Source organism: Xiphophorus hellerii, chromosome 23 (assembly GCF_003331165.1).
Source record: "Xiphophorus hellerii strain 12219 chromosome 23, Xiphophorus_hellerii-4.1, whole genome shotgun sequence".
Classification (NCBI taxonomy): Eukaryota; Metazoa; Chordata; class Actinopteri; order Cyprinodontiformes; family Poeciliidae; genus Xiphophorus; species Xiphophorus hellerii.
The window spans coordinates 6,722,137-6,735,667 of NC_045694.1; the positions used below are offsets into that span (position 1 = coordinate 6,722,137).

The 13,531-nt window shown below is 37.7% G+C and overlaps 2 protein-coding genes across 3 annotated transcripts; one reads left to right on the forward strand and one right to left on the reverse strand.

Moving 5' to 3' along the window:
- Nucleotides 1-1,821: 1,821 nt before the first annotated feature.
- Nucleotides 1,822-7,926, forward strand: fosl1a (FOS like 1, AP-1 transcription factor subunit a). Its single transcript, XM_032555039.1, has 4 exons — nucleotides 1,822-2,220; nucleotides 2,914-3,171; nucleotides 5,507-5,614; nucleotides 5,716-7,926. Exons 1-4 carry the CDS (start codon nucleotides 2,104-2,106, stop codon nucleotides 6,244-6,246), a joined length of 1,014 nt encoding a protein of 337 aa, XP_032410930.1. The 5' UTR covers nucleotides 1,822-2,103; the 3' UTR covers nucleotides 6,247-7,926.
- Nucleotides 7,927-9,146: 1,220 nt separating this feature from the next.
- On the reverse strand, nucleotides 9,147-13,268 carry ccdc85b (coiled-coil domain containing 85B). 2 transcript variants are annotated; one of them, XM_032555043.1, is made up of 2 exons: nucleotides 13,155-13,268; nucleotides 9,147-13,044 (listed from the first exon to the last, which is right to left on the reverse strand). In XM_032555043.1, the coding sequence occupies exon 2, from the start codon at nucleotides 12,585-12,587 to the stop codon at nucleotides 11,985-11,987; it is 603 nt and encodes a 200-aa protein (XP_032410934.1). In that variant the 5' UTR covers nucleotides 12,588-13,044; nucleotides 13,155-13,268; the 3' UTR covers nucleotides 9,147-11,984. The 2 variants fall into 2 exon arrangements, with proteins under 2 accessions (XP_032410934.1, XP_032410933.1); XM_032555042.1 differs by having other exon boundaries at nucleotides 9,147-13,041; nucleotides 13,155-13,261.
- Nucleotides 13,269-13,531: the final 263 nt, after the last annotated feature.

The window sequence follows — 13,531 nt, forward strand, 5'->3', positions numbered from 1 at the left end:
TGTTTAAACCTGAAACTTTTTAACCCAGAGACAAAAAGCTACAGGTCCCACTTGTTGTTTCCAATGTAAAGAATAAAAAATGTGACTCCAGCATAAAATATTAACAACTGTTGTTCGAACTTTGCAGGACTGGAGTTAATAGTAACACGAGACATGAGTGCAGCAGTCAACCACAGGTCAGACCAGCCGATGCCGGGAACTCTGTCCCTGAGGGACTGCAAGGTCAGCAGCTGTTGTGACAGACTAAGCTTACCAAATCTGCAGTTTGCAAAATTTTAATCTTTACTAGCTACTATAACATGCTTACATGTATTTAAAAAAAAGGGAAATGTGGTAAAACCAGTGGTGAAGTAACTGAGCTGCTTTGCGCCATTTGGGTGACTCATTTCCACAAGAATGTGTGCTTATTGATGTGGTTTATAGTGAAAGTGGCGGCCAAAAAAACTCAAGTTTTACAGGCACGTGCTCAGCTCTCTGCCTGACTGTACAGTCTCAGTCACAGATCAACGTGGATTCAGTCAAAATACAATTATAGGATTATTTATGACATTACGGGAACCTTTTATCACATATGTGTTGTTCACATGATGAGTATTTACATGTTTAAAATTGCACCGCGCCTCATATGAATCCATATAAATTCATACTAACTTTAAATGCTTTATAATAATTTACAAGTTAATATTTAATAATGATAACAATAGATTTAACCTTTTTTATTCCTAATTTTTTTTAATCTCTATTATGGACCAAGAATCTTTGTCTTTGTTAAAGACAAAGATTAATAAACTTAATATTTATTTATTTAAATAAATAAATATTAAAAATAATATTAAAATAAAACAATATAGATTACAAATAAAAACCAAGAAAAACAAGATAGCCATTAAAATTAAATGAAATATTGTTATTGTTGTTATTATATTACTCTTGTTGCTCATTTAAACACTGTATTAAAATTTGGATTATACTTGTGTAATCTCCCACACAACACTAACAAACAAGAATAATTTCTGAGCTTAGCTGTTTATTTTTTGTTTATATGTATTTATAGGGTATATTTATACTAATACATTACATTTACATGTTTATACTTGTGTCTAAACATTATCATTACCTTAATGTTCTATAGTTTTCAGCATTATAACATAAATATATATGTATTTTTTTGAAATACATATGTATTTTTCTGTGTTATGTATACATGAGCTAACAAGATGGAGTGGATTTCTGAAGAGAAAGAAAATGATAAAAATGTACCCTAAGGCTGTTAAAAATATAGGAGCACTCTTGTGAAAGGTTTTAGGAGGAAATTAGAAATTACTCATGTTGTGTAAGAATGTAAATGTCTCTCTTTGAAGGAAAAACAAACCCATTTAACAACCTCAAGAAATACTCAAAACGATCATTTTATATACAGATGTATTTTTAAATTACAGCATTCTAGCTACATGTAAAGCTATTAAATTAACATATCATCTCACTTTCACTCACTAACAGTTGGTCTCGCCTCTGGAAACTGGCTGTTTCCTGTGTGAGCCGGTTACAGCAGAAGGCAGCTGGAAATATAATAACATTTCCACTTGTACGTTTGATAACAGGAGAAACAAAACAGCTAGTTTTGACCATGAGGTGACGCCGCCTGAGGAATCCCTGTTTGTAGTTGCGGGGAGGAAACTCACCATATATGGGCAGTGACGTCAGCCCCACGTGGCTTGAGTTCGTGAGAGATTCCAGACAACACTATTTCCCGTAAAGCGCGGAGGGGCGTGGCAAACCAATTCTCCGGCTTTAAGGGTTTACAACTTGACAATTACTCCCAGACTTCCGATTCTACATAGATGACTAGGAGGCGGGAGGTGCGGCTTGGACAACTTTCGGACGTTTTAGCTCGATTTAAACAAAAGTCAAACACTTTTTCCCTTCCTTGCTCCCCTTCGGATCGAACTCGTTTGGACTCTACCGACTTACGGCAATACAGTGGGCTTGCCCCCAGAGTTTGAATTAACCTACAAGACTCATCCCGAAAGCTACGATCTAAAGGTTATATATACACACAACGGAGATTGGGTTAGGTTGCCGTTTCACAGAAAGCCGGAGAGGATGTATCGAAACTTCGAGAGTCAAGGGAGAGGCAACCCGGTGTACGGAGGCAACCTGTCCGGGTCAAACTCCGCATCACTGGGAAGCACCAGCACTTCCACCACACAGCAGGAGCAGGTAGGTGTGCGCTCACCAAACTGGGCTACAAGGTCAGAGGTTGAACAGGATTACACATACAGGAGGAACTAGAGGTTTAAGTACTTTTAATGTTGAAATTCTTTAATGTGTTACATAAAAAAACAATATATAACAGAGAGATGTTTTGTAATTTTAGTGTGTGACTATCAGAGTTTTGTAGTAACTAGTTAGTTATATTTACTCAATTACATTTACTTGAGTAAAATTTCTAGACACTCTGACACACACCTGAAGTTTTTGTTAAAGTTTCATAAGTTTTCTATTGAAGGAAACTGATTTGGAAAAATGTTCTCTCACCTGATTTTATTTTTTATTACTTATATGAATTATTGACATTTTCATCCTAATTTCCACTTAGCTTTTTATTTTTGTCTGTCTGATTATGTCATTTTTAAATATTAAATGATTAATAATTTATAGCATTAGAGAGATATTTTTACTTCAGTAAACTTTTTACCAAATACTTTTTTACTCTTACTTGAGCAATTTCTTGGACGGCTCCTTTTAACTTTTACTTACGTAAAAATATGCTGAAGTAGTTATACTTCCCACCTCTGATGACTATATCAATTTTTATGTATAATGACAAAGTGACAAAGTCTGTTTTGTCACTTTGTTTTTAGTTTTCTGCTACATAACAATGTTTATTCATTATTATTATTTTTATTCCAGAAATTTACAATGGCAGGCAGCAGCCACTTTGTCCCAAGCCTGAATGCCATCACGACAAACCAGGACCTCCAGTGGCTGGTCCAGCCCTCGCTCATGCATCCTCCAGGACCTTCGCGCTCACCAGTACCGCCTTACCCATCCATCGTGGGGGCCCGGCCAATGGGTCCGCCGCTTTCCCAGTCCCATCTCATCAGACCCGGGGTCATAAGGGCAGCTGCTAATACCCCACCGTCCACAAGGCGCAGGAATGATGAGCAGGTAGGTTTGAGATGGTCAGAAACTACAGCATTTAGCTGTACATTTGACAATAAATTAGCTTTCAACACACCAATAAAAATAAATCAATTAGTTTTTTGACCGCGTCAAAATTGATTTATTACACAAAACTACAATGGAAACACTTTTTTTTCGCATCACACAATCAACAACTGGCTGATGCTACTGGCACAAACCACGAAGAAGAAGAAAACAGGAAGTGGTAGGAGGATCATAGCTCATAATGTTTTTAATGACTTATTCATGTCGGATTTTTAATGGAAACACTGCAATTGCAAAATTGTGTTTTCTGACAAAGTTTTGTACATATTTGTAATGTAAAAGCAGCTATCTATTGAATTAGTAGTAAAAATAAGATATCTGGGAGTTAAGGAGGTCAGAGGTGTGACCAGTGACTCAGTCATTTCTGTGTAACCATCATGTAACATCCTGTAGCATTGTGTCACACAGAGTCACTTTTTTCTGAATTTCAGTAATTTAGAAATAGATTTGGCTGAGAAACTGTTGAGAACATCTCTAAGCTCTTGACTAGTTTTTATTCCCTAATGTAAACATCCTCTGTTTACTTTATGGTTATTGTTTACACGTCAAACAAAAAGCTTCCAGATGTCAGAGGAAATCTAAAACGTGGATCCCTCTTGTTGCAACTTTTAACCCTTGGAGCTTCATTCATTTAGCAATTTCTCATTTTCAGCGGGCACTTGCTGATTGGCACACATCCACGTCACAGAGCTGCGATTTTATGGTACAGGAAGTACACAGTCATGTGACTCACATGGGCAAGTCATTTTCTGTGACTCAACTTGACTCACCCTAGGGGTCTGAGCGTGAGTCATGGACCCAAAAGGGCAGGAAATATAGGGTGCAACTGTAATTATTCAGTAGGGTGTCGGATAAAGCCAGACTTGTCACGTTACAAGCACAAAAAGAAGACGATACTGAGTTATTCAGCCGCCATGATTGTTATGACTCAGAGTCCACACATGGTGGTGGTAATTCTCCACTTATATGATACAGAAGCAAGAAAATGCAACTCATCATTCAGCTCTTCTGTTTTTGCTCTTTGTCACATTTTAATGTTTCAGATTAAAATCTTCTGATTATAGAAAATGTTGGAAACAACACCAATTAATTGTCTTTAAATAAGTAGGCTTTTTGCCTTCTCCACATCTATCCAGCAACTTTACTGGACCCAAATCTGAGTTTGATTCATTTGAAAAATTTGGCTAAAACAAGCAAGCATTTCTCACAGAAAAATCCAGATTTTATTGATTAGAATTGACTAGATTGAGCTAATTTTTGTTCCAACTGATACTTAGAAGATTTGCTAAATTTTTGCAGGCAAACCTGCAAAGCCCTTTTTAAAAATTTGGATCTAGAATAATTTAGAACAAATCTGACTACTTTATTGTTGAGTAGGTAAAATTATTTTTTGACTTGACAATTTTGGCACTGAAAGCAATTGCTCCTCTTGCTATTTTGCCACAGTTTTACAAAGTTGAGTTTAATTTCTCTGTACCAACTCACACCCGATTACTTTGTAATCAAAAGTATCATCACCTAAATGGAACCTATAAGAAAATATCTAGGATAAAATATCTAGAAAAAAACAAACAAAAATCACAACTAGATGAAAAAAAAGAAAACCACAAATGGCATTTTAGTAAAGTTCCACAGCACAAAAAGACTAAGCTCTTCTCATCTTGAGTTTTAGGAAATATTCTGTCCAGAAATCAGTTTGTGACTTTAAACGTAACAAATCTGCTTCTGAATGGCCAAGGAAGGTTGCTGGAATCAACAAACTCTCTCACTCTTTGGTTACCTAGCAACTCACTCACTCTTTGGTTACCTAGCAACAACTTGCTGAGCAACTTGCAGCAGTTGAAGGTTTTGTCACTATCAGTTCTTATTTTTAAACAAAAACAAAAAGGATGGAGCGGAGTAAAAATAGAAAATAAGTACAACAACTTTAGAGTAATTTATGTATAAAACAAGAAATGGTAGTATTTCAGATATTTCAAACAAAAAACTAATCAATAATTATTCATATCAACTTGAAACTCTTATATCGTGATATGTTATTGTCCAGTTTTAACCCTATTAAAAAAAACACTTTTTAAGGTAAATACTTTACCCATAAAACCAGGTTGGCATCTTTTAAAAGTTTAAATGATGTCAACCAGGTTTAGGTCTGAAACATGTAAGTGATACAAAAAAGCAAACACAGAAGAAACCTGAAAGGGCGTAAATACTTTTTAACAGCTCTGTAACCTAGTTTCTGATATGTAATAGTTTGTACTTCTCTTTTTAATCACAGTTGTCACTTGAAGAACTGGAAAGACGCAGGATCAGAAGGGAAAGGAATAAAATGGCAGCAGCAAAATGTCGCAATCGCCGCCGTGAGCTGACTGACTCATTACAAAATGTGAGTAAAGATTTTACAGGTGTCATAACACTTAATTCCTAAAAAGTGCAAATACCTGAGACAGGCATGAATGAACTTGATTGTCCTCCCTTCCGGAGCAGGAAACCGATCAGCTGGAGGACGAGAAGTCACGTCTGCAGAAAGAAATAGCTGAACTGCAGAAGGAGAAGGAGAAGCTCGAGTTGGTCCTGGAAGCCCACCGTCCCATCTGCAAAATAGACGACTCTGACTCGGATTCTGATGACACGCCTTCACTTTCCTCTTTGGGAGCCATCAAACTGGAACCAGAGGAATCCATCATTCCGCGACCCTCCACAAAAAAGGCAGAGAAGCCCAAACCGAAGATAATAATCCCGGCCAAACCGGTGGCGTCCACCGCCTCGGTCGTCGCCTCCGAGTCCGAGTCGCTCCACACCCCGGTCCTCATATCGACGCCGTCCCTCCTGTCCTTCTCCGCCGGCATGGTTTTCACGTATCCGTCCTCAACGTCAGAAGCAGCAGCGCCCGCCGTGTCCCATCAGGCCTTGCACCCTCAGGCCCAGCAGCCCTGCGGAGTCGCCCATCGGCGCAGCAGCAGCAGTGGCGACCAGTCGGATCACTCCCTGCACTCGCCGACCATTCTCACCCTGTGATCGCCCGACGAAACACTACAACTGGTTCCGGTTCCAGCCCAAACGCAGGATCTCTGCGAAACGCTGATGGAAACAAGGACGATGACTGTTTTAGGCATTTCAAGACGATCAGCTGCTTCGTTATTTAATCTCTGATCTCAGCTGACTCTCAAGGCCTCGTGCACACGTAGCCAGGTTTTTATAAAACAAATATCTCCCCTACATCGATTTTAAAACACAAATATCGCACACGAGAGATCAGTTTCAGAAAAGTTTCAATCACATGAACCCAAACAAACATACAACAGTACGACGGAGTATTAGAGCCATGCTAAGAAAATAAGAGAATTAAATTTTGAGAATAATCACATATTACGAGAATAAAGTCATAATATTATGATTTTATTCTTGTAATTTTATTTTTTCTTAGTATGGCCACATATGTACAACAGAATATTAGGGCAAGGCTAAGAAAAATGTAATAAAATTTCACGAAAAAAATTATAAAATTATGAAAATAAAGTCAGAATATTACAAGAATAAAGTCATACAAGAATAAATTAGTGTTACAAAAATATGAAAATAAGGTAAAATGAGGCGCTGAGCAACTTGTAAAGTTATACTTTGCAATTTGTTTTACAGTTGAGGAAATATTGAAGTTATTAACTCAGCAGCATCAATAGCAGGACTCTGAAACGACTAAGTCTGTTACTACAACTTTACTCTCTATAATAAGATTTTATTCTTGTAATAAAATCTTTATTCTCGTAATTTAAACGTTTTTAACTTTTTAGCCTGGCTCTAATACTCCGCTGTACAAATACACTCTTAAGCTTGTTTTAAACATGCCAAACCCACAGGGGGCAGTGTAGTGCAAAGCTAAAGTCCATGTCAGCTAATCAGGTTGCTTCAAAACAACCAGACTTCCTGTTAGGATTTAAACATGGCGCCAAGAGGTTCATTTGTGTGGGTATGTGTTTAACTGCTTTGAAACAGCTTTATATTTATTTTATATGAATATAAATAATAAAATACAGGCAAATGTTGATTGGGAATCATGTCAAAGCAGGTTTGTGGATATATTGTTGCATTATTTCCTCAAATCTCCACTCTGGTTGGATGAAAGGCCAAAATGTCTAAAAATGACTGGACCTTGGATGGCATGAAAATCTGTGGCATTATCAAAATTTGAATGTTACACTCTTTGTTTTTTTTTGTTTAACATAAAGTTGATATATTTTTTACTTTTTTAAGCTATAAGATGAAATGAATGTTTTTTTTTATTGGGGAAAAACTGCATGCACTATATAAATATAAAAAAATATGTACTCTAACAGAAAAAAACTCAGGCTCTCTTAAAGTATAACATGAGAACTGAGTTAATGCAAGAATAATAACTATATTTTTATCTTTTTTTATTTTGTGGAAGTTGTTAACGGCCGATGGTGTGCTCATAACTACCAGCCTTACTGTGTGTGTGGATCCTTTTAGACTACAGATATTTATACAGTTTATTGACAACTAAGGCTGGACCGTAGGAGTTGATATAGATTATATAATCATCTATTTATTAGAGTTTTTAGAGTGTAATATATTTTTGGTAATGTTTAGATTTTCTGTTTTGGTGGGCAGTGCCTTATTGTTATTTTTATCTTCAGACTTGTACGAAGTCACAGAGAATAAAGAAAAGTCTGCATGAAATATTTTGTGAATTTGTTTAGTTTGATTATAATGCAGATATTAATGACTTATAGAGTGATATGGAAGCAAAGTTTCATCAAAATAGTTTGTGATATTTACTGTGATAATCTTCTTTTTTTTAATTACGCAAAATTCAACACACTTACAGTCTTCAGTCAGAGGCCTCATCAGATTAGCTGCAGCACTGACTGCTATAGGAGATCCTTCCTACCCAAAGCATCACCATCTACAAACGACTCTTTAAAGATACGATGAGTTTACGACAACATTTAACGTCCACTTGGAATGATGTGAAAAATGTTTCTGTTTCAGTTTTGCAAAATAAAACGATTTCTATACAGCTAAAAAAAACACATCATTCTAGAGCCAAATCTTTTTATCAAAAAATGAGTTTTGTCCAAATTTTAAGTGAATTTATTTTCAAAATGTGGAATTATGCAGCATGTTTTAGCACAAGAGTTTGTGATACTTTCCAGCTCCAGTGAGTATAAAAAAATTTAAATTTAGTAAAATGAGCAGCAATGTGTAATTTTACTAAGTTTAATTCTAAAAATCAAGAATGATCATTTGATGCAAGTCCACTGCAGCTACTTGCATGCAATGTAAACAGTATTTATCAGTTTGGCAGCTGATTTTTTTAATTACATTTGCTTTATTTGCTGTATTTTAACTTCACATAGTTTGGATCTTAATAAGACAAAATGCACTGATAGTGGAAATACTGTCCAGAATAGTGGCAGACAATTTAGCTAATGAGACCGACCAATTCTGGCATTGATTAGGTAAATGCATTTAGACTTGCTGATGGCCGTTTCCTGACCCCAAACTCTCAATTATCAAAAACTGAAGCCAGAGTTTTGCTAATTCATCAACATCTCTGATCAGAGCTGCAAAATGAGATTAGGGAGGCAGAGTCAGACCGAGAGCTCCAGAGTGGAAGGAGAAAATAAATGTAAAAATCTGTAGAATGACCGGGCACAAACACTGTGCGGATCGCTAAGAAGGCACAAGCATTAACAGCCCTCTTGAGCCAAACTGAGATCCAAAAATAAAACCGATGAACATTCATGAACTGTTCCTGCATGACAAACAGGGCGCATCAATCAAGTGAGGAGCAGAAATCAATCACCTAAGCTATGAGATGAAATGAATGAATGAATATTCTGTGTCGTGAACATGTAAATACTAGTTCAAACTCAGAAGAAAAGGTCAGAACAGCAGAGGGAGTCAATACCGACTGTATTTAAAGCTCTTCAGTGCACTACAAGCATAGCCCACCAATAAACAACTGACGACAAAATAAATCTTCTCTAATCCATGTGCATCTATCTACGGGTTTAAACCCAAAAACAGTTAATAATTCTATAATTAACACAGATAAACCGAGATAACGAAGAGTTAGTCACCCCGAAGGGTGCAGGTTAAATGCAAAGAAAGAAAAGAGGAATTGGAATAAAAATCATTAAAGTTTGTAGACCTTCCAGTTTGATACAAAGAGATTCCAGCTGGGTTTTTAAAACAGGATAAAGTAACTATTAGTTCTGCTCTGAGTGAACTTTACCTTAACCTCTACCATGAACCAAAACTTAAACTATGCCAGAAATTGGCAAATTTTCCCAACTGCACTACAACCTGGAGTAAAAACAGTAACAACCATCATGCACATATGGCACTCCAATCCTGCCCTGAGGAAGAGAGAGTGCATAAAATATTACACAACTGGGCATCTATGTAGCAAAGGCCAATATCAAATCACCAGTGGACTAAATATGGCTCAAAACTGGATTAAAATCTATCATTAGATCTGTGATTTAATGATCTAAGACGAGGCTCTCCAGTGCATTAGAAAAGAAGGCTTCTACCAGTGTAGGCTAGTCCAGTGCATGAGATAAATTTATATTCATGACCCAGTTATTGGTCCCATTTTTTTTTTTTTTGCAACAACAGATCACTGAAAAAGGAGAAATCTCAGAAGATTCAATAGAAAAAACACTGTAAAACTTAGATACTTTGTCATCAGGTCCTGAAATTGGTCAGGTGATAAAGTTTCTCAAATCCTATTGTGGCACAGAAACGTTGCAGCATTCAGAGCGCCTTAAAGGGAAACCTCAGGATTTTTAAAGTTCAGTTAAAAGGTTATAAACATTTAATATCTTGTCTGTAATAAATAAGCCAAACTGGACTTCTACCAACAACGCCAGTATCTCTAAAATGTCACAGCAGTTTATTCAAACGCTACTTTACAAATCTTTATAAAATCACTTCATTTGCATCGGACATTTTTACATAGAATCCAATGATTATTTACCAACCAGACGGAGGCTGGAGGCGGTGCGTCACCAATTATCTTCCTGTCTCTACCCCTGATGCAACAACCAATTAATCAGGTGATAAATTAAAATGAGTAATTCTGATGATTAATATTTTTTGAAAGGCAGTTCGGTTTGCAGAGACATCATAGTCCATTTTATTTATGGTTTTGTGTGGGTTTTTATTTTTGTTTTTTTTTATTGTTGTATCGGTTGTTGAATATTTAAAATCTCTTCCAGTTCCAGTGTTAAGTGCACTTTACAAAATTTACATGCATTATATACTCAATTTAATACTTGAAAATGGTCTATATATTCATAGTTCCATAGTTTAACCTCAATTCATGATCTTAGCATAATTATTTCTTTATTCTCAATAAACGTTTCATACAGAAGATCATTGCTGTTGCACCACCTCCAACCAATGTTTCTTATGGAAATAAGAAACATCTTTGTAATAACAACCAATGCAAATTTAAAAATTTTTTAAATGCTTGTACGTAGACTCTACATAAACATATGATCTTTTTTTTTTTTTTAGATTTGATTGTTTTAGGCTGAGGAAGTCTGATTTGGTTAGAGTTTGTCGTTAGTGATTTGACAGATACAAATTTGAAAACTGTTCTATTCTGTTTTACAAATAAAATAAATGTAAATTAAACTGTAAGTTAAAGGATCTGTGTTTAACGTAAGATAATGTAGGATTTCACAAGTCTGAGAGGTGTTAAAAAATGGCTGTTCTCAGTTGCCAATAAAAGCTGTGAAATAGCCCTTTACCACAGTGTGAATGAGAAGCCAACTTCACTATTTTAATAATGTCTAAAAATCATTAAAATGCGTTGGACTAAAATGTGCAAAATGTTAGAGAAATGCAGAAAATATTTAGAGATTTGAGGGTTGGAAATATAAACTTTAGAATGAGTAGCTGAGCTTTCCTCTCAGATGTGAGCAAAACTGTCAATATTCTGCTAATGTAAAAAAAAATAAAAATTGCTACTGCAGTGTTTCCATTAAAAAAGAAATTGAAATCACGTGAATAAGTTTGTTCACCAGATAAGTAATTAAAAAACATGCCACCATCCTCCAGCTACTTCCTGTTGTCTTCTTCTTTGTGGTTTGTGCCAGTGGCAAAATCCGATCATGTGACTCTTTTTTTAATTTTCAAACTAAATATTTATTTTCTAAACTCAATGTTTAGCTCAGACCTAAATACCTAAGTACTATTTATGTTGCTACAAGCTAAATATTTAAGTCCACGTCAAATAACTAGCTAATATGCAACTTGGCTTGCCCATAAGCAGAAGTGATGTGAAAAAAAGTGTTTCCATTGCAGTTTTTCAAAATTAAACGCAAGTAGCTTCCTTTCCATTGACCATACAATTTAACTTGACAAATTCCCTTAATGGAAACACGACCTTTTTGAAAAAAAAACTTTTTTTTTTTAAAGTTTTGGCTAGAATGATTTGGGTTTTTAGCATCACACTAGTCACATGATCAACAACGATGTTACTACTGGCGGAAACCACGAAGATGAAGGCAACTGGAAGTATAAACTTATTCAGGTGCGATTTATTTAACGAAAACACCAATTACCAAATTTTTGTTATTTTTATCGGAAATTTTTGCGCACATTTGCAGCTAGTAAAGATATTAGCATCTAATAACCTTTTAACCTCTTTTTTAAAATCCTGAAATATCCTTTAATGCCTCCAATTTAGTCTGTGGAGTCCAAAGCTCCCCCTGAGGCCGTCAGTCGTCAGGTGAGCACACCAGGTGGAGCTGGTCTGGGCTCCCCACGCTGCCCGTGCTGGAGCTCCCGTCCCCCAAGTCCCGGGCCACCATGCAGGGCAGGTTGAGCTCCGTGGAGCCGCCGGGGCTGGAGTCGCTCCTGCTCACACACTCCTCCTCCAGCACCAGGCACAGCTCCTTCAGGTCCAGGTTCTCCTTCACCAGCCCGTCCTGCATGCGCTCCAGGTCGGCGAGCTTCTTCAGGTAGCCGCCCAGGTCCTCCCGCATCACTTTGGCGGCGTGGTGGCCAAACAGCTGCCACTCCCTGGCCAGCTTCTTCACCTTGAGCCTGTCGTCGTCCAGGAAGCAGCAGAGGTCCCGCAGCTCAGTGTTCTCCTCCTGCAGGCGCTGGTTGATGACTTTTAGTTCCCTGATTTCCAGGAGGTGGCCCTGCAGCTGCTTGTTGACCTCCTTGATGAGCCTGCCGCGCTGGATCAGAGCGGAGATCTTTTCTGACTCCTCCTTACGCAAACGGCTCACCAGCTCCTCTTTGGAGCAGGCCAGCAAATCCTCATCAGAGATCTTTGACAGCTCTCTAGTTATGATCTCACCTTCACTGCCCATTGTGAGCGAGAAAACCTACAGAGTCCCTGAGAAATTATTCAAACCCCCACAAATGTTGCTGTATTTGATGCTCAGCTGAGAGTTTTCACATCATCCTCTTCTTGTGTCATGTGATTTCTTTATTTAGGCTGCTTTCTTCAAGGCCTTAATGAGGTCGGGTGTGAGGATGCACCGCAAGCTCCGATTAATGTCAGTCCATCATCATCATCTCCTCAGCAGCGGGCTGTGTTTTCCGAAGGCCTCTCGGAGCTCAACAGTCCGTTTTCTCGAGAAAATATCCGCCCTGTGCAGGCGCTTATCTCCGATCGGGTCCGCCGAGATCGTACCCCGCTACCCACGGATGCAAAACCTCGCAGATGTTGTGGGTTTTCAGGTCGGCGGCATCGCGTCGTCAGGCTCCGCTCTGCTTCGGTTGAATGGAGGCAGATTTCCGTTGACGGAGCGGCGGTGTCTTCTACTGGGGGCGGCACGTTTTATAAAAAAACAACAAAAACAAACAAAAAAAACGGTAAAACAGAGAAAAAAAGAAAAAGAAAGGCGATAAAACGGTCTGACCCGACCCGTTACCTGCTCATTACGGGCGCTTCATCCTCCGGAGATGAGCTGCTACCACAACAATGTCCGCCTCCACCAGTTTAACGAGCCTGCTGAGCTGCGCGTGAAGCTGCAGCGCTACCGGAAATACACACAGGAGGCCTTCAAAGTAAAAGCACGAACGAATGATTCAACTGGATTAGCTGAAGAGATGATGCAAAATAACAACTAAAAAGATGTGAATATGGTAAATGTTCCGGAGCTCCACCTGCAGTTAGAGCTATTCATTTTTAAAGCTTTGTTTAAGAGGTTTAAGGTTACATAAAAATTACTTTATTCTTATAAATGTTACTTTTAAGGATGTATGTAAAAGTCTGGGGATTGTCTGGCAGAGGGACCTTGGCTGCATT

Bases quoted from the DNA above. Each gene is read 5' to 3' on its own strand.
- ccdc85b (XM_032555043.1), bottom strand. From the start codon at position 12,587: ATGGGCAGTGAAGGTGAGATCATAACTAGAGAGCTGTCAAAGATCTCT.
- fosl1a (XM_032555039.1), top strand. From the start codon at position 2,104: ATGTATCGAAACTTCGAGAGTCAAGGGAGAGGCAACCCGGTGTACGGA. The intron at 3,172-5,506 runs GTAGGTTTGAGA...TTTTAATCACAG, and splicing joins GGCGCAGGAATGATGAGCAG to TTGTCACTTGAAGAACTGGA. The intron at 5,615-5,715 runs GTGAGTAAAGAT...CTTCCGGAGCAG, and splicing joins TGACTGACTCATTACAAAAT to GAAACCGATCAGCTGGAGGA.